Genomic DNA, 21,091 nt, shown 5'->3' on the forward strand with positions numbered 1-21,091 from the left:
TCTGATTTGATCCTGGAATGTCTCATTTCCCCCCTCCAGCCCTTCTGCCACCTGCCACTGAGCTCGGGTTGGAGGATGAGCCAGGGCTTGCGTACGCATTGGAACCCTTGTGAAGTAGGAACCTCACGAGCAGGGGAAGCAGTTCCCCACTGAAGTGGAGGTGGCAGATACATGCAACACTCTTGCCGGCCCCTCTCTGCTTTCACCCAAGCCACCACCACCACTGTCATGGTAGCCTAAGGTGTGACACAGGTGGAGGAAGGGAGCAAGCAGCTGCCAGATAGACTCAAGCAGCAACACACATCTTTTGGTGACGTGCTTCCGTGCAAGCCAGCTGACTTGTGTGTTAGCGCGACACATGTCCCGATTTTCAGCTGAGGAATGTTGGAGGGTATGCAGCCATTTGATGATCTGTACACACAAAGGATTCAAGTGTCCAGGCTCACTTTTTCCAGAACCTTCTAAGGTGGTCAAGAAAGCTCAGCATCATAACAAGCCCTTCCTTCACCCATTGTATAACGCTGCCCACCATGCCCTGATTGGCTGTGATGATAGTGCAGAACATGGGAGGTGCCTTATATAATAGGTTTTATAGAAATATGGAAATTCCATACTGGGACAGGGGTGGGGCTGCGACGAGCATGTTGGCTCTGCCCCCACACCCCCATTGCCATCTCCAGACTGAAGGCCAACTATTTAATAAAGATCTCCTTTTAACAGCAGTTCCATTCATTTCTGTAATATCCACACCATGTTTCAAGAACCGATAGGACAGAGGAGTGATTATAAGTTTGAATCACATGCCCTTTCTCTAGTCGAGAAGCCAAAATGCTGCTACTCTTTCAAATGAAAGCATATATTCTGACCTTTGAGCCACTAAACTAAAGTAAGATACGCTCAATTATCTGTATACATTTTGTGGGGTGTGTGGAATATCATGGTTCAGTGACGGCTTATTATTTTACATTCTTCATTATTCAAAGCAATGGAATTGGAGGGGCTGCCCTGTTCTTTCCACTGAGTATTTTCCTTGGGAAAACACGGGACTGTTATTTTCTATAATTCGTATAGGAAAGGCATGGCAGGGTGGAGCACATCTCGTTGTGACAGTTACATTCAAATGGAATGAATCAAAAGGAATATTGTTGATATATATATCTAGGACCTATGGGACTGATTCACTTTGCAAAACATCTGTTCGTGAACCTTGGCTTCGGAGTTGGAAAGAAAATCCCTTTGGGGGTTTAAATATGCAGCTGACTAAATGTACAATGGAGAGGTGTTTGCAGCAGTTCTCAAATTATTACCACAATATCATTCCTCAGGGGTATTAAGGTTTATTAAATAATGAAAATGAGAATGCTGAGTTGGGTTTAGCCTGATTTTCTGTGTGAGTATAATCCTAAGTAAGAGACAGTTATCATCATCATAATCTCTTTGTACTGTATTTATGTACACAAACACCCATAACTATAGCAGTTAGGGCAGGAGTACTCAACATAGTGCCTTCCAGATATGGTGGGACTGCAACTCCCATCAGCCTCAGCTGGCATGGCTACTGATCAAGGACAATGGGAGATGAAGTTCAGTAGTATCTGGAGGGTACCACTTTGGCTACTCCTATGCTAGAGGATAGTTTGATTAACAATGGGCAGACGCACACCATAAACTTAAAGCACATGCAAAGTGCATTTAAAGCGCACAACTTCCCTTAAATGATCCTGGGAACAAAAGCTTCTCCCCTTGCAGAACTACAGTTCCCAGCACCCTTAATACACTTTACTTCCCAATTTTCTATTGGGAAAGTCATATGCTTTAAATGTGTGTTGAACGTGCTTTAAGTTGTGTGGTGATGCTCTCTTGGAGCATTTGCCTGAACTCACAAAGGTTAAAAGTGTATGGAGAACACATGAAAACACCACAAAGGTTGAACACAAAGATCCAATGGGGACTTCTATATGGTCCCACCGAACACACTTAGAAGCTTCCCCAATATCTGGGAACCTTTCTTTCCCAATGCATGTAGAACATTGCCATTATCACTTTGGATCAGGGCCACACTTTTAGCCCACTCCCAATGATGTAGCTTCTTCCTCAGACCACCACATGTTGCCCATGACTATCTGAAGAGCAGCCCCAAAGCGGGAGATTCTGATGATGGGTAGGGGCTTGACACAATTAGGAAGCCCATCAAGGATGGGGCTATAAGGGTAAAAAAATCCAGGCAACTCCTAGAATCAGAGCCCCAAAATATTAAGTTCAAATATTGCAGTTGGAATGTTTTATTTCTTATTTGCACTTGTCCAGGATCTCATAACATGAGATCTCTAGGCGACATACAACAATTAGCTTTTTATGAAAGTAACATAGAATCGTGCAAAAACAGACACGACATAAAGATCCCAAATAAAATGAGACAATAAAAGCCATGTAGCTCATATTAAAAAAGCTGAAAAGAGCTGAAACCTGGCCAGCTACCACTAAAACATGGACCAGCAGTAATAAAGCAGGCATAAATAGGGATGTCAAGTTATATTACAAAATGTTAAAAGTTGTTAAAAGGCCTTGGAGAGCTTAAAAATCTTTGCTTAGCTCGGAAAATATGTTAATCTGAGACCTTTAGCAGGTGATTCATTATACATTAATCCACGGCATTTAACTGTTCCTACCGAAATGTTACAGAAATATTAAAGCAGCTAACCTGACAAGTTTCTTCATAACTGACCTGCCATGTAGGGCAAGCCAGCATCACCCCAAAGCCTAGAGGATGAGTGTACCCTGATACACACTTTTCTTGGCCCTTGCCTTTCCACATCTTTGTGGGAAAATCTTCTAAAGCCTATTCAAGGGCATCAAAAGTGGGACTGGAGGTGGGAGACTGCCAGGGCACGTCTCTATGTTGAATTGAATGTGACTTACTCTCAGGTAAGTCAGCACAGGGTTGAGGTTTGGCTATATCTCTTGATCGGCATCACATCACATGTAGGAGATCACAGGAGCTCTGCACAAATGATGGATCCCAGGGAGGCTGGAATAGGCAGCGGAATGTCATGCAGCCTCATTCAGCTCCGTACATTTATTTTGACTTCCAATTTTTATTATTCATATGAAATGTTAAATCTACTTTCTTTATGGGACGCTAGTTGCTTTTGATAGTTGTTGCTTCCTCTTTAAAAAGCAAGTCTTGCTTTTGCTGTTTCTATTCTCTTTCTAGATCTATGGTGGGCCTGACTTCTCTTCTCCCAGGTTGGCCCAGCTGTGCGCCCCCAGATCGCTACAAAATCCTCTACATGTTTCTAGCACTGGAAATGCAGTTTCAGTCCGATTCAAGGCAGACAGATATGTGAATGGAAGGGGCTTCAATGCCACTTGGCAAGAGATACCTGGAGGTGAGAATGAATGTCTGTGTGTGTGTGTGTGTGTGTGTGTGTGTGTGTGTGTGTGTGTTTAAACTACAGTTCCCAGATTTCTTTAGGCAGGGAGTCATGTGCTTTAACTTTGTTTATTTATTTTATTCGTTTTCAACACTTCCTTAAAATGTACTTTTAATGTTAGGCCTGTGGGCAGCCAAAGAGGCAGTGTGGAAGACAACACCCCAGAGTTATGTTGAACTCCAAATTCTCCTAGCACGCTACAACAATACTTTGTACAAGTGTGGCGCCATAGAGCTAGCTCATTCTTCCTGTGCTTATACTGCTGAAACGCAGTATATACTGCTGAAACGCAACACTCACCAGCCCTGCTTCACGTCTTGGCTGAAACGTGCCCACAGATTATGATAATGTCTCCTCTTTTTGTGGAGAGACATTGGAGAGAGGACTATGTGTTAAAAAAACCACCTTTGGTTTTTGTGTGGCCTTCCATACAAAAGGCAGGCGCAGAAGTGACTCACTGGGTGGAGCAGAGGTGCTGCCCCAGCTTCCTGGCAGGTAGATCACTGTTGTTTACCGGGGAAAGAAGGGGTGAGGCCAATCCAGAGCTCCTGCCAGGGTTTTGCAGTAGAGGGTGCTGTCCGGTTGGCCATGAAGAAGTAAGAGTCAACTGCCTTTCTCACTGGCTTCTGTACAAGGAAGCAGGAGGGAGCGCCAACTCGCTGTTCACCTCAGGCAGCCGAATGCCCCAGGCCAGCAATGGGAGGGACACCTAGTTGTCCAGGCAGTGGAGAGACACTTCCCTGTCTAAGTGCCTGTGCTGTGTCCTGAGGCTGCTGCACATCGCGTAACCCAGAGAAACTGAGGCCATGCAGAATCCCACTCCTACCCTCTTGCCAGCCAGCCAGCACAATGGGCAAACTTCCATTGCCTTCGATGCCCACCAAAGTGCCCATTAGTGGAGTCCCGTTAATGAAGCTAGGACTGTTGTTTCAATTTCAGCCTAATAAACAGGATTGCATTTATTTCTGGAGTTAATGGCTTTGCCAGTACATTGCACTATGTACAACATGTAGCGCAGATAGTCATTTGAACTCTCTGTAGAATATGCAGGTTTCTCAAATGGGCATCCATTACCTTCACTTCTAGGTTGCGGAGGAGTTTTCCAAGCTCCAAGCGGTGAAATCCATTCTCCCAACTATCCTCAGCCTTACAGCAATAGCAGTGACTGCTCTTGGGTCATTCGAGTCGATGGGGGCCACCGTGTTCTGCTGAACTTCACAGACTTTGAAATAGAATCTCATCGTTCATGTAACTATGACTATGTTGCAGTGAGTACTGAGAGATGATTATTTTTTAAGGAAGAAGAAAAACACTTTCCCATGTCTCAGTGAAACTTGTCCTCCCCCCACCAGCTGCTATTTGCCTAGGAGCGAAGCTGCTGTTAGTGCAAATAATAGTTTGGGGAGAAATTTTAAAGAGAAATGTCATCATTGTGCTGTGCTAATTCCTCTGATACTTATTCACATGGGTGGTGCCCAGGATGTCAGTGGAGCCACTTGTATGAGTAGTTCACCCAGATGATCTTGCAGGAGTAGCACTTTCTATCTTGGTACTAATGTACAAAAACAGCCATGTCAGTCATGTGCATGATGGAAAGGCAGTATTGTATCGTATCATGGTCCTGCTCCTTCACTTCACTTGATGAGCAAAATCAAAGTTGCTGTTTTTTTAAGAGTCATTTCTGAAGCTACTGTACATGTTGGCAGACCTTTTGAAAAAAAATATAATGTTTTAGGTTCTAACAACCACAAAAAGTACCGAGCAAACTGAGATTTGCTCTGTGGTCTGCAATACCAGTAAGCTATGAGTCATTCTCTTCCAACAACTGGAACCGATTAGTTTTGAGTTGTGTTTCAACTTAGCAATATAAGCTAAGAGAACATAGAGTGCAGGCTAATCTGGAAAGCTATAAGCAATATTTCAAGTCATCAGGAATTTAAAATATAAGCAAATAAGAAGGTGGCTTATATTCCTGTGTTATAGGAAGAGATGTTCCAGGTAGGTTTCCACCCTGTTTCATTTATAGTAATAATATGATTTGCTTTCTGGATTCATGTGGGACAACCCCTTCCCTTTTGATCCTCATCTCTTGCTCAGGGTAGCTAGCCTGTTGCCCTCCAGATGTTGTTGAACCCCAGCTCTCATCAGCCTCACAACCAATGACCAGCTGCCATTCTCTCAGAAGAACAAGAGATGGCACACAAAACACCACCACCACCCCAGGCTGGAAAGAGAGGAGACCCCACCCAAAAACTAAGCAATAGTAGCTATTCTTTCTTTCCAGTTTCTCCACCCTGCATGTGTGTACATGCACACACACACACACACACACACACACAGAGAGAGAGAGAGAGAGAGAGAGAGAGAGAGATGCAAAATGCATATGGGTGGAGTATTTGTGGTAAATTACACTGTTTGTTGTTTCCAGGAAAGCACAGTTATAAAAATCACCAAACTGAATGTACCAATTTCTGTACATTTCACTCATGTGTTTTGTAGCCAGCCAATCTGAAGCGGCAACTTTGGTCAGGCTTTCCAGCATTTGGAGACGATTAGGGCATGAGCTCAAGAACAAGAGGCTCTTTTCGGGGAAGCAAGGAAATCTGGTCGCTGTAGAAAAGTGCATTATGCCCAGCTTCCAGATTCCCTCATTCTTCTGCCTCTATCCCTGCAAAAAAATAATAATAATGAAGAGACAAGAGAATGAGCATTGCAAAATTATGACATTTTGACAGTCACAGTTTGCTGATAGCAAAGGGGCCTGACTCACCCCATTGTGACTTTTACCCACCAGCTCCACACATGACGAGATTTGCAATTTATCATGCCTCTTGAAGAAACTCAGTTTTCAGTGGCGTTCCAGGATGTGGCAAAATCTGACACACCACATAAAGCTCATTCTGAAGAAAAAAAAGGTTTATTCCACGAAATAAGATGTAATTCTCCACTGACTTTCCCTGTTTAGTGAGAATTGCCAGAGGGGTAACTCAGCTCAGCTGGGATCACACTGCTGCTTACTGTGTACTCACTGCAATTTCACTGCTCGGTTTTTAATCTGTGTTTGCACATCATTCTACAAAATGCATATGCATCTTGCAGTTTGTTATAAAACACTACTGTTTGGGGCATTGTTTTTTCAAACCAGCTTCACACCAACTGGAATCCTTTAGCTTCCTCTCCCTCCCCCCCTTTTATTTTTATTTATTTGTTTGGTTTTTCAGATTAAAATGTTACAATCCCATATCGAACATAAATCATAAAAACAAGATTCCAAGGAATCTCCTGGACCTCCATCCTCCCCTTTGTGGGTCCTATTATTAATCATTTCCTCCTGCATCTTTTACCTCTCCATCATATCCAAAACACTATTAAACTACAAGTGATATTCCAATCCCACTAATGATTTTAACTGTTTACAGTGGTCTTTAAGTTCATTTATAAATTTTCCCTAGAATCCTTAAGCTATTCCTAATTGATCTCTTGACAAGGTGTGAAAACCTTTGCATAGGGCAAAGCCTTCCATGCTTTGTCAATGCCCACTGGTGTGTACACAAACAGAAACTAATCTGAAGCCATGCTAAAAATGCTAAATAGCAACAAATAGCAACACATATCAGCTACGACCCCTGGTAAAGCATCAATTTCAGCAATAATTCTGGCGGCTTCCAGACTGCCACTATTTTGGCGTGGGATTCAATCACATCCTGACAAATTCAGGATGCACATTGAAGGCTGATTTGGAGTGCCTATGAAACAAACCCTCTTCCCCAAGAGACATTTTGCAATAAGGAAAATTAAGTGTAGAATAACACTTGCTTGTCCTGCCAACCTAGCAGTTTGAAAGCACGTCAAAGTGCAAGTAGATGAATAGGTACCGCTCTGGCGGGAAGGTAAACAGCGTTTCCGTGTGCTGCTCTGGTTCGCCAGAAGCAGCTTAGTCATGCTGGCCACATGACCCGGAAGCTGTACACCAGCTCCCTCGGTCAATAAAGTGAGATGAGTGCCATAACCCCAGAGTCGTTCGCAACTGGACCTAATGGTCAGGGGTCCCTTTACCTTTTTAACACTTGCTTGATACTACATTGTATAATCTCCCCACCAACAAATCAAGTCTGTCTCAGGTTCCTACACATGAATAACTTCAAATATCACATCTGAAACCTGGTATTAATACAGTACATGTACTATTTGGATGTAACTGGCTATCTTTATTTGCTGCCCAGACTATGGTTACAGCATTCTCATAGTGTGTATTTTCACCTTGCTAGATAAGCAATGCTGTTCTGAGGTTCTTAACCTTAATCGTATATACTGCTCTGCTCTATAGGTGTTTGATGGTTCCAGTGCTGAAGCTCCACTTCTTCGCAAAGTTTGTGGGCAGCAGCAACCTTCTCCTATCCTGTCCACCCAAAATACCATATTTGTACGGTTTCGCTCTGACAGCACTGTCCATCTCAGAGGCTTTAGGGCTCAATTCACTGAAGGCAAGTTTCTCACTGTCGTGAATATATTTTAATTCTTGTCCTAACTAGGGTTACTTCCAGACTGGGTGTTTATTGTGTTACCAGTTCTCATCATGCATGCAGGCAACACGATACAATTGCTATCTAAATGCCAGCCTGTATCTCCCTTTCTTAACCTTTCAAGGAAAAACCTAGTAAGTTAAAAGAAAAAAAAAACATTGTTGCCAACAACCCAGTTGCAATATCCTGGCTCCCCTCAAAGCTTTCTTTAGCTCAGCAATCTAATTCAGAGGAAAGCAACCTTTTGTCAAACTATTAAGAGTGAGAAACAGTTGCTGATGTACCTAGAAATCTAAGTCAGTAGATTGCAAACTATCTTCTGCCAACCACTGATGGACCAACCGTCTGACTCAATAAAAAGCAGCTTCATATTGTTATTTTAAAAAACCCAGAAGTGGATATTTGACCATTATGGGAAGTGATTTGGGGAGATTCCAGAAAGCAGCCTCACCACATATTGTCAGCATCTGTGCATGCAAGATTTTTAAGGAAGGTCTAATTTCATTGTGCTTCCAGGCCCAGTTTTATACACACCTTAACTAATGTTCATTTGTATCTTTTATTCCAAAGAATGTGGAAGTGTCTTGGAAGTTGATTCAGTTGGTGCAGCCATTTCCTCTCCTCTGTACCCGGCCAAGTACCCAAACAATCAGAATTGCAGTTGGATTATCCTAGCTCAGGAACCATGTAAGTTAACAACAGACACACATCCCTCTCTTGTGGGAAAACAGGCTGAATGACTAACATCCTCCCCTCATCTGTGATAACAATGCAAAATTCCTTCTTTTCTTCTTTGCAGGAAGTCCTGCATCCTGGTAGATGGGCATGACCAAGGGACACTTAAATCTTTTTCTGAGGGGGAATTAATGCGAAAAATCTTAGGATCTGGGGCAAAATGAGATAACGTACAATTTCGCCATTCTGTCCCTAAGTGCCCCAACTATAAGGTTTCAAGGTTGTGCTGAACACTATAAAGCTCAAATTACAAAAGGGCAAATGCAAGTCTTGAGCCCACAGTTCTTTGAAACTAGCATTCATTTGCAGATAGAATTGTGAATATACGTGCAGACCAGGAAAGGAGAAGGGAGATCGCTGTGCATTAGAACAGTGGGAAGAAGGAGTGCATGAGCCCGAGGCTCCTTGTTCATGCAATGTCTGAACCATCTCAATATGATTAAGTGGTTCTATCCTGGTGAGAGAGAGAAATCAAATTAAATAAATAAATAAATAAATAGCCAGCCTTCAGTGTGAACATTTACTCAGTTCCTCCTTTTGTGAAATGCAAAACTTTCCCTTACATATCTTTCTCCCAACAGTCAATCATGTCACACTGTCATTTACTGACTTTGAAACTGAAGACAGACGGCATAATTGCACCACTGATTACGTAGAAATTCAGGAAGGGGATAATTATGATGCACCTCTGCAGGGTATGTTAGCATTTACTTATTTTGTTGCATTATTATTATTATTATTATTATTATTATTATTATTATTATTTTGCAACATCATTATTGTTCTTGTTTTAGCAAATTCACTTGTTTGCAGACAAAATTGTGACCTTTAAAGTTGGAAATGGATGGAAGGATAGGTGACATTTAATACCAGGTGTGGGGTGGATTTGTGCAGTGCCCCCCTCTTCTGCATGGGATGCGGGTGGCTCTGTGGTTTAACTTGCCAATCAGAAGGTTGGTGGTTCGAATCCCTGCGACAGGGTGAGCTCCCGTTGCTCAGTCCTTGCTCCTGCCAACCTAGCAGCTCAAAAGCACAAAGTGCAAGTAGATAAATAGGTACCACTCCGGCGGGAAGGTAAACGGCGTTTCCGTGCGCTACTCTGGTTTGCCAGAAGCAGCTTAGTCATGCAACACCAGAGTCGGTCATGACTGGAACAAATGGTCAGGGGTCCCTTTACCTTTACCCCTCTTCTGCACCTGGCACTGAATTTAACCCCCCCCCCCAATGTGAGGACTTCCTATGTCATAAATATAACAGGTAGTAAGGCCCTTGGCCACCTGTATCTTCATTTTGGAAGCTATCCCAGAAGCTCCATTGAACAGCAATATAGTAAACTTCTTTAAACAGCAAAAATAAAGAAATGAGGACTGATTACAGGCCCATGATTAATGGATGAAACAGAACCCCTTGCTCCCAAAAGGTCTATCAAACATTTAATTTATCTTATGTTGGTCTTTTCAGGGCGCTACTGTGGCACCACCATTCCACATCCTGTCACTTCTTTCGGCAGTGCTTTGTCTGTCAATTTCATCTCCAATGATGCAAATACTGCCAAAGGTTTCCATGCCATTGTTGCTGCATCAACATCTGGTAAGCCTGTCTCTGAATACTCCTGGATGGGGTAACAATTTAAAGCTTTGCGCCACATTCCTTGGCATTGGGAATATGAGACAGTCGCTTTGAGCAATAATCTCGTAAAGAAGGAAAGAGCAAGGCTGGAGCTAGGAAAGGAAGCTGGTTGGAAGAACCAGTAAAGCCAGTCAGTGAAAGCCCAGTAGGAATGAGGGTCTGTGACAGGTTGCCCAGTCAATAAGCAAGTGGACATTGGGTCTTGTGCAACCATGTTCTTCAACCCTAGGTCCCCAGATGTTATTGGACTACAGCTTCTATCATCTCTACCCAACTTAGCCAATGGGTGATTGGAGCCGTTGTCCACCAACACCTGGGAATCCAAGGCTGAAGAAGATGATGGAGTGATTATTGGCTGATAACCAAGGGTCAGCACAGAGCAGCTTTAGGCGAGTGAACTATGGGTGCTTGGTATCACCTGTTGTCAGGGACTGGCAGGGCTCTGAAGAGTGTGTGGCAGCGGCAGGGGACCAGGAGAGGGTAAACCAGTGATTTATGAGGTTTGATACCACCTGCTAGGCAGGAATCTGCAGTGTAACATTTTTAAAAATGTATTCTAGCCTGCACCTTTCATTTAATGCAAAAGTGCCATATGAGGACCATGGAAAACTTTCAGCCCCACAATGTGCAAGAGCAGAGAAACTGATCCACTAGAGAAGCTTCCTATAACTAGGATTTCCTGTTCTGAGTCATAAATCCGAGATGGAGATATTTGCTTTTCTCAAGAAGCTATACAAAAGGGAATTCCCACGTTTTCGTGGCTATCAAAAGCTCTAATCTGCTTGCAGTATCTTCCTCCTTTTCCATTGGTCTTCTTGCAGCTCATTTCTCCCTCTCTCCTTTGCAGCCTGCGGAGGGACCTTCCATATGGAGAGAGGAGCCTTCAATAGCCCCAACTTCCCTGAGCCTTACCCGCCAAATATTGAATGTGTCTGGAACATTCTGGTCTCCCCTGGCAACCGGCTCCAGCTGTCTTTCACGTAAATTGAATTTCCAAAGGGTTATTGTTCAGCCTTTTAATGGAGCTCCAGGAAGGAAACGCTGTGTTTAGTAGGAAATGTAATTACCAGCATGTAAAAGTGTAGCGGTGCCCACAACAACTTGGAAAAAGAACACAGTAGTGGCCATAAAGGGCCTGCTGCCTGTTTCTTCCGCCGTGCATTATCTAGAGCATATTGTGGTAGATGTTGAAACAATTGCGTTCTATGCTGTAAATGCCACTCCTCTGGTATAGCATAAACAAGGAGAGATGATTAGATATCCTCCTTCTTTTGCCTCTGTGGGGTCTCTTGCAAAACAAATACACACATATATATCCCAGACTAATCAAGCAGCTATTATAGTACATGTCTATGATTGACCAAACTGAACTGGTATTTCATTTCCAAATACTTTCCTCCTAGTCCAGAGTCTCTTGCACAGTTGTAAGAAATGAAGGTACAATGCAGAATGAAGCAGGTGCAGTTCATCCTTATCTCCTTGAGGAAATCATGAAATCCTATGTGCACACTCCTTCTAGGCAAAAAACCAAGTACATCCACATCAGTGCACTAAGCAATTAAATCTAATGGCATGCACACACAAATGTGCCAATAAGGCCAGCACCCATAGCATTCTGTGTCACACACACACACACACACACACACACACACACACGTGGGTGTGGGTGTGGGTGTGGGTGTCAGCAGTTCCTTCCCAGTTCTTCATAACCGAAAGGAAAATCACGAAATAGTGGGAGGTCTTTGAACCATCTTTAAGATGTCAGTTATTATCTGCTGTGTCTGTTATCAGTTTTGTCTCTTTTTATTTGGGAAAAGCTATTTATTTTTTGAATATTGGTCTTGCAAAATTACTTCTCTAGCATGTTCCAAGGAATAGCTCTAAATGAGTGTGTCCAGATGGGCTTTTGGTTCCATTTCATAGTGCCCTGAAGAGACATGGGCCCACTTAAAGTGGAAGGAAATATGAGTAGTGATATTTTGTGCATGTTAACCATAGAAAACTCTGGTTTTGATTTTCTATTCATGGCTGACCTTCGAAAAACAGAATATAATTTTGATACAGGAAAAATACAGTTTACCTAGCATGCGGGGTTCAGATTAGTTCCTGATGTACACATGTGACAAAGCCAATTTGTTCAAGAATGAATAAGTCAGCCAAGTTGTTGCTGGTGAAACTTTGAGATGCAGAGGATCCAATTTTTAATCCCCCCCTCCCTTGCTCACAAGAATACTTGGCCAATGTGTCTTAAGGAAATAGGGTCTATAGGTATGTGCAGAATCCTATATAATCGCTATATAATCCCTGCCCAGAACCATCAACTATTCTCTACAAACCCTTGGATGAGAAAGAACAACGTCTATATAAGGGCAAATGTATGATTTAAGACAAAATTGCGGATCAGCATCTTTCATTTAGCAATTAAGCCAGAACCCATCTCATGTGCTTTCAAAGTCATGCATTTTGCAAGGAATGCATACACACCCATGGACAAAAAATAAAACTAAAAATACACCCAGAACCTTTAAAATGGCAAAGAGCTCTTCCTTTGGGTTTCATGCAGTTTAAAAGCAAAATAAATGCTGAACCTCCCCCTTCCAAAAAAATAACACCCCTAAATGATGCATTTCCTTAAAATTGAAAGAATTCTGAACAATGCATTTCTATAGATTAGAATTATAGAATCATAGAATTGGATGGGACTTCGAGAGCCATCTAGTTCAACCCCTTGCAAGGCAGGAAACCTGCCCACAGCCATCCCAGGTTGGGCTCGAATCACCAACCTGCTGGTTAACATTCAGATGCCCTGACCCATTACGCCACATGATCCACAAGCCAACGTGTTAATTGACTTACAAATGCCAGTGTGTCAAGCAAGCTGGTTCATCTCAGTTGAAGAGCATGTCCTTCCAGATGTGTAGAGTGGTAAACTGATGCCTTAAACCCTGCATTATAGCACATAGGGTGAACAGGATACCATGGGTGGTATTCAGCTAATTCAGAGTAGACCCAGTGGAACTGACAACCATGACTAAGTTAGGTTTATTAATTTCAGTGGGTCTACACTTAGTAAAACTAAGTTGGATACCACCCACGGAAAGGATAGGATATAGAAGTAGACAGTATAACAGGATAGCCGCAATTTGTAAAAATGTGATGAGGCTCACTGATAACTTTTCCCATATGCATTACACTGCAAATGGACTGGATCCTATTATATACAGAATATTTTGGAGCCCTTAAATATCATTAGCATTTTACTGACCCTTGTAAGAGGAAAACTGTGGAATCACTGAGAGATAATTGCTTGATGCAGTACATTCATTTCCCTTTGTATTTTATATTTTATCCCGTGTGCTGTTATGTCAATTAATGTGCCCACATTGCTGTTGAAAACAGAGATTTTCAGATGGAAGCAAGTGACGACTGCAACAAGGACTACCTAGAAATTAGAGAAGGCAATTCCAGTGGCCATCTGGTGGGACGATTCTGTGGCGACTCTGTGATGGAGAATTATACGTCTATCACTGGGCACGGCCTGTGGGTTATATTTGTCTCAGATGCCTCAGGTGATGGAAGGGGCTTCCAGGCCACATTTGCTCACAGTAAGTAAATACTGAACTCAAACAGAAGCAATTACTTTACAGATCATTTGCAAGCAAGGAAAGAAAGAAAGATATGTGTAGACATACACCTTGATAATATTACTGTGTTTTAACTTCTGGAGAGTTCCAGCCAACAATATGTAGCATCATGTAACTTCCTTAACTTTGTGATAGCTTAGTTCACACACAGACACACCTGTTGTGGGTGGGATATAAGTTGTTGCTGTTGTTTAGTCGTTTAGTCATGTCTGACTCTGACCCCATGGACCAGAGCATGCCAGGCCCTCCTGTCTTCCACTGCCTCCCGCAGTTTAGTCAAACTCATGCTGGTAGCTTCGAGAACACTGTCCAGTCATCTCATCCTCTGTCATCCCCTTCTCATTGTGCCCTCCATCTTCCCCAACATCAGGGTCTTTTCCAACATCATATATAAGTACTGAAGATAAATAAATCCCCTGGGCACATGTAAATTCAAAAATCCATAAAATATGAAGAGGCAATGTAAAAGTTACATCAAATAAGAGCATGTGATTTGCCATTGGGTACATTCTTAATCAGAGACCCTTGGTGTCTGTGGTAGAGGTGGCAGGTATGCACTGGCAATGTGGAAGGGGGAAAATACCGTACAAAATTCAGAAAGTAAAAAATGGTGGATTACTAGTACACTGACTCAACTCTAAAAACAAGACTACACCTGCTGAAATCCCCCTTTCCATACAGCTATTAAATGTGCAGGAGCCATGTCCTCTTTTGTATCAGGACACCCTGATACAGCTCAGGGTCCCTCTTCACTCCAGTAGGAGTGGACAGCGTAGTGGGACTTCACCACTCACCTGACCTCCCTCCAGCTGAGTCGCTGCTGCATACTTGGAAGGAGAGCAGTGGCAAGGTTGGCACAGTGCAAACATGCTGGCAGGATTGCCCTTCTGCACTGTGCCAACCTCACCATTACCTGCCGTCACCCCCTTCTCCATCCTGCCGTTCAGCAGTAGCTCTCCTAGAGGGAGGTCAGGTGAGCTGTGCAGCCCCAACACATTGTCTATGATGGTACCCACATGCTTAGATTTCGTTTAAGTTAAAATAACAAAGCCTTGCAAGGGGAAATGAAACTTAAGGGGAAATTGGAGGCAGTATTTGCAGGAGGCAGTGGAAGACAGGAGTGCCTGGCGTGCTGTGGTCCATGGGGTCACGAAGAGTCGGACATGACTAAATGACTAAACAACAACAACAATTCGGGGGTGGAGAGGGTCTCGAAGAAAATCTCCCCTCTTTTACCTACATAGCAAAATCATTCAACAGAACATTAATAATAATAATAATAATAGTAATAATAATAATAATAATAATAATAATAATAATAATAGCCACCTCTCATTTTTCAGTGTTTGGAAATACTGTGGTGGGAAGCAGTGGACAAATTGCATCTCCACTGTGGCCTAGAAATTACCCTCACTACTCCAACTATCAGTGGACAATAACTGGCAACACAACACAAGTGGTCCATGGTCAGATCACACAGATGGATATTGAAGATACGTATAGCTGCTACTTTGACAAGCTGAAGGTGGGCTTGAACTTGCAAACTTTTTTATTTTGGTAAACTCTGTTACAAATAAGTCACAAAGCAAAAGGAGCTGTCAGATGATTATATCTCAACTTAAAATGAGCTGAGGCATGAAACAGTCTTTTGGCCACACATGCAACCACTTCGATCCTCCCACCATAAGAGCATAAGAAGACCCCTGCTGGATCAGGCCAAAGGCCTATCTAGTCCAGTTCATACAGTGGCCATCCAGATGCCCTGGGGGAGACCCACAAGGAGGACCTTTCTGGCAGAAGCAAACAGGAAGTCTTTGCCGCCACAAAAAGTGGGGAATATTTGGGGGGAATTCTGAAAAGTGGCCTTCTTTTTCTTCAGGGGGTGAGAAGGAGAACTGTCGGAAATTTGCTCAGAAAAGTGTGTCCTGAGAAATGTTGACTCTGCATCTAAAAACCCCCAACAGTGTTACTAATCTTTATTTTCACTGTTGCAGGTATATGATGGGCCCAACACACTCTTTCGTCTCATAGGAACGTACTGTGGTGTAGCCCCATTTTCTTTCACCTCCTCTGGAAGCTCTGTTACTCTCCAGTTCACCTCTGATTTTTCTGTAAATGGAAAGGGCTTCCTTTTGGACTGGAATGTGGTGGAAGCACCTACAGCTGTGGGACGTGCCATTCCTATAGGTTGGTCTCCTGTCCATGTGGCTAGCCTTTTCGTTTCAGCGACTAAAAGAAAGGCAGATAATGAAAGCGTATGTTTGTCAGTCTGCGTGATTGAATGGTATCATCCAGTGGTAGTCAACCTTTTTTAGGCACGCTTTTAAGCCAAGTGAAACATTTGAGAGCATACCTTTCTATTGTGCCAGTACACATGCCAGCTTAGTGTTGCCTTGGCTTTTCTATACAGAATCAAGGAGCAAATGATAGCACAGCACAGGACAGAGAGGCAGGAGGACAGGCTTGACTCTGCAACACAGTTAAGCCCATAGACCTCTTCTCTTATCCTAGGAAATCACAACCCCACCAACTTTTCCACCTGCGGCATTTGTCTTGAAGATTAGCTACCTATTGTATAGCAAACCTTTTGTTCAATACGAGGTGGTTTCAGCAGTAAGAGGGATTGCATTAATTGTCAGGTAGATGTGACAGCTCAGTTACATTATATTTGCAACAAGATTCACTGCCTTAGATTCCTTTAAAAGTGGATTAGACAAATTCATGGAGGATAAAAGGCTACACTGAACCTCAGTGTCAGAATGCAAGGCCAGTTGTTGGGGAGCAACAGAGGCCCATTCCCTGCCCACATATTAAAATAATCAGGGGAGGCCCTGCTTTTGTATCAAGAAGACATTAGGTGAGCCCAATGCATGCATGCACATGTTGTACACACAAGTACACATACTCTAGCAGGGATAGGGCACCAGTGGACCCCAATTCCCTTCAGTCCCAGCCAACATGGCCAACGATCAGGGAGGATGGGAGCTGTAATCTAGCAATCTAGAGGGCTACAGTACATAGAAACAAACACGGAAGAGAAACAAATAGTGTTGTCACTAAACAGGATGAAAAATTAATTTATTTTTACTCATGATTTCCTCTTTCATGACAGGAGCCTGTGGAGGTTTCTCAAGAACCAGTGAAATGCCTTCATTTCTGTTTTCACCGGACTGGCCTTCCAACTACAGAAATTTTGCCGATTGTACATGGGTTATCAGAGCGCCAGACTCAACAGTGGAGATCAACATCCTATCCTTGGATATTGAGTCTCATCGCTCATGCAACTACGATAAACTTGTCCTGAGAGATGGTGAGAAACATTGGCACCTTTCCATAGTTGTGGCCTGCAAATGGAAATCCTGGTTTATGCAATTTGCAATTCTCATGCTTGCCAAATTCCCATGTCTACATGTCTTCCCCTATTGTGTTAGACTCATGGTGAACTGGGGCTCATCCCTCTAATAAGTGACTCTCACAGATTTCTGCCATCAGATAGGGCTATCCAATGGAGCAGAGCTGCAGCAATAGCCTCCTAGTGGCAGTGGCAGTTCTGCTTACTAGGAGGAGGGTGAGCAGAAGGCAAGGCCCAGGGCCTTATGGGTGCAGCGCCAGGAGTGTTAGATTGGCTCTGCTGGTGCACTCACATAGCCTCAACCACAGCACCATTTCACACACACCCTTCCTTCTTCCATTAAGTAGCCATAGTGATGCTGCCAGGAGGCTATTGTTGCAGCTCCATACCACTGCATTTTAAAATGCCACACAGAAGTATTTCCAAAGGCCACCATGCACCTGCCACAAAGTCTGAACAGAGACAAACCATGAGCCTAGGTTCTGACACAACACTAAGCCAAACCATGGCTTAGCTCTGATTAGCACTGCAGCAGGAAAGCATGACGAGGAAAATGTTGCCCATGGTTTTTATTGTGAGTACCCACACACTCATGGACTCCCATGGTCATGGTTTGGCTTAGTGTTGCATGCAAACCAGTCCATCTTCTGGCTACCAATGAAATGGTGAACGGAGAACTTCCAGCTCTAACATTGCCTCTCCAAATAAAACATGGCTGTTTCTTTCACAAGTAATGGAAGTATGGAAACACAATTTTCCATTTCTTTTCATAGGAGACAACAGCCTTGCACCAGTCCTGGCCACTCTATGTGGTCGTGAAGTTCCTGGACCAATAAGATCCACTGGGAATGCTTTGTACATCCGCTTCACTTCAGATGCAAGTATTACCGGTGCTGGGTTTAATGCTTCTTACCACAAAAGTAAGTCATCATTTAAAACTGTTCTTTGAGTGCCTTTGCAGATTTAAAGCGGGGGGGGGGGGCTGGGGGCTGGAAGGAAGTGATTATAGAATCTCTTTAATTTTTATACTGTTGCCTGTCCTGTTCTGCAATAATCCTCTGCACACACACATAAATGTTGTGAATCCCACGGGTGCATGTTTTTTGAGATGTAATCTTAAATTCACCCAATTTTCAAATGTAACTTCAAAACCACTGCACAATTATTGTTGCTGATATCTGCCTGGATATCTGCCTGGAAATGCAAACTAAGAAAACATTTCTCTATTATGGTAAGATTTGCAGGCTGCCTTTGTACTGCTGTGGGGTTTTTGTTTGGTTTTTGTTTTGTGTTTTTTTAAGGAAAATGAATTGCATACCACAAAACAGTGCAACTGTTTTTACGTGGTTAAAAAAATTTGTAAGTCCCTACAAATGCAAAGAAAGAAAGAAAGAAAGAAAGAAAGAAAGAAAGAAAGAAAGAAAGAAAGAGAGGGAAGGAACCCAGATGTATATGATAACAGGATTAGACTGCTGCAAGTTGATTATTTTTTAATGTACCTCTGTGTTCTGGAGAAACAGAATAATCAAATTACAGAATCTTAAAATGATACAAGAGGAGCTGTCTAGTCCTTCATACATTTCCAAACATTTACTGTTGCTTCAGAAGAATTTGTCGCTTCCCCTGTCAAGGAAATAGCACCACAGTTATTGTAGGTTTGGCATTTCAGCAGCAAACTGGAGTGGGAGAGTTTCAGTGTATCTGAAGAAGTGTGCATGCACACGAAAGCTCATACCAAGAACTAACTTAGTTGGTCTTTAAGGTGCTACTGGAAGGAATTTTTTTTATTTTGGAGTGGGAGAGATAGGTTTGGTTGCAAGTAGCCAGTGAATCATGAAACAAACCTTTGCTGAAGCACCAAGTGCCACATGTTACACATCATATCTGGCACTGGAGAGAATTAGTTCTTAATTTTTTGTATTGCAAGATATATTAGTGACAAATTTGATTGCGGAAAAGGCACAACAGCAGCAATCCTATACATGCTACCTGGAAGTAAGAGCCTCATTGGCCACAATGGGACTTAACTTCAAGTAAGCATGAAGCAACAGGAAAAGGTGCCAAATTCAAAAAGTGCTGAACCACAGCCAGAAAGGAGGAATTTGGAGCAAATTTCTAAAGTGCTCTGAATTCTTCCTTTACAGCTGTAGCCCCAGGGTGAATTCAAGCCACAACTGCAAATGATGATTTTTATTTTTTTTATTTTTTTTTGCAACCACAAATTGAGTTAAGGTCAGAGCTGCAAAGGAAGCATTGGGAGTTCACCAAGAGTGCTCATCCCAATTCTACCAATGAAAACCGCAGGTTCAATGTAGACTCACTTGACATTGTATGACATCAGGTGACTGACAGGTGGGCAGCCACACTCACCTGTCAAGGTGGCCCATGGAGAAAGGTGCCATTCGGGATCTGTCCTGCCAGCTGGATCCCATTCCCTGCCTCTGTAATTAAAGCGACTGGAATAATCTGTAGATCTAGTAGGAGATCTCCTACAAATGAATTAATTGAGCCTGAAAACATGTATGTTACGAGTTTGGCCCTGGCTCAAAATATGCGCTGCTTTGGGGGGGGGGTGATTCTATAAGAGCTAGAAGCACCAAACTGATAAATCTGAGATTTCAGAGATTTGGACAGGATAGGAATGATATATAATAAAAAAAATTAAACAGTCCTTTCCTTAACGGAGTCTTATTCCTTTAACTTAGGTTGCGGTGGTTATTTGTACACAGACAGTGGTGTGATCACTTCACCCAACTATCCGCAAACCTATCCTCCTAACCTTAATTGTTCTTGGCATGTTATGGTTACTGTTGGCTTCATCATTGGCATCCATTCTGAGGAGCTGTTCCAGGTGATAAATGAAGATGCTGCCTGCAGTCATGGAGATTATGTTGAGGTGAGGACAAGAGGAAAGCAATATTGAAATAGCTCAGCCAGTTACTCTTTTGTTTCTGCGCATCAGTTTACAGTGTGGTGGTTCTATCCAATAAAGTCATCCTGTTAGAGCAAAGGCCTTCTTCTTCCTTCCCCACATGAACTCCTCTAATCTGTTCCAGGTTTTCCTCAACCCCAGAACAGATTAGGGTGCACATAGAAAATGTAGGAAGAGGAAACTCTGTTACACAGGCAGAAGTTCATGTAGTAAAGGGATGAATTTACTGGATAAAATCATAGGTTATTGTCTTTAAAGCCTAAACTGACTTGGGTCCAGAATACCTCAGGGACCAGTAACCAGCTTGCTTACTTCTTACTGGGTCCTTGATAGCCCTGAGGTCCCATCATAAAACAGTAGCGTTTCCCTTTTTCATTTTCTGGGTTGAGATACAGAACCTATAGTGGATTTATTGACTTTCTGACATGTTAAAAGGCCTTAGGCCTGAAGCAGCTGAGTTAAAATCCCAATTCTTCCCTGGATTAATTGAGTAGCCTTTGGCACGTAGCTGTGTATCTGTCCATTTCAATTCCACATCTTTAAAATGGGAAGTAATAGCTTGTTCTCATAGATTTGTTGTGAAAACGAAATAAATCATCTTGCACATTTAATGTTGTTGTTTTTTAGCTTAGGAATGGACCAGATCTTTCTGCCCCACCGTTAGGACCTAGCAGCAGGAATGGACGCTTTTGTGGTAGCAATTCCCTTTCTACAATGTACACCACAGACAACCAGCTATTTGTCCACTTCCTTTCTGATAGCAGTAATGGAGGGCAAGGTTTCAAACTGAAGTACGAGGCAAAGGGTCTTGGTGAGTATTGGCACTAAATACAAACAGGGGC

At 42.8% G+C, this 21,091-nt stretch overlaps 1 protein-coding gene across 2 annotated transcripts in view; it reads left to right on the forward strand.

Annotated features, from left to right (window-relative positions):
• CUBN (cubilin) overlaps positions 1-21,091 on the forward strand; it is a 133,304-nt gene that overhangs the window by 72,839 nt on the left and 39,374 nt on the right. For both annotated transcript variants that reach the window (XM_083467340.1, XM_083467341.1), the window contains 14 exons: positions 3,215-3,389; positions 4,521-4,702; positions 7,762-7,918; positions 8,528-8,644; positions 9,274-9,387; positions 10,154-10,282; positions 11,169-11,301; positions 13,721-13,926; positions 15,309-15,490; positions 15,960-16,152; positions 17,078-17,275; positions 18,091-18,237; positions 20,023-20,213; positions 20,877-21,060. In XM_083467340.1, coding sequence (XP_083323466.1) covers positions 3,215-3,389; positions 4,521-4,702; positions 7,762-7,918; positions 8,528-8,644; positions 9,274-9,387; positions 10,154-10,282; positions 11,169-11,301; positions 13,721-13,926; positions 15,309-15,490; positions 15,960-16,152; positions 17,078-17,275; positions 18,091-18,237; positions 20,023-20,213; positions 20,877-21,060 — 2,308 coding nt within the window. The remainder of the gene's footprint in view (positions 1-3,214; positions 3,390-4,520; positions 4,703-7,761; positions 7,919-8,527; positions 8,645-9,273; positions 9,388-10,153; positions 10,283-11,168; positions 11,302-13,720; positions 13,927-15,308; positions 15,491-15,959; positions 16,153-17,077; positions 17,276-18,090; positions 18,238-20,022; positions 20,214-20,876; positions 21,061-21,091) is intronic.

The sequence above is a fragment of the Podarcis liolepis genome (assembly GCF_965112155.1).
Source record: "Podarcis liolepis genome assembly, chromosome: 12".
NCBI lineage: Eukaryota > Metazoa > Chordata > Lepidosauria > Squamata > Lacertidae > Podarcis > Podarcis liolepis.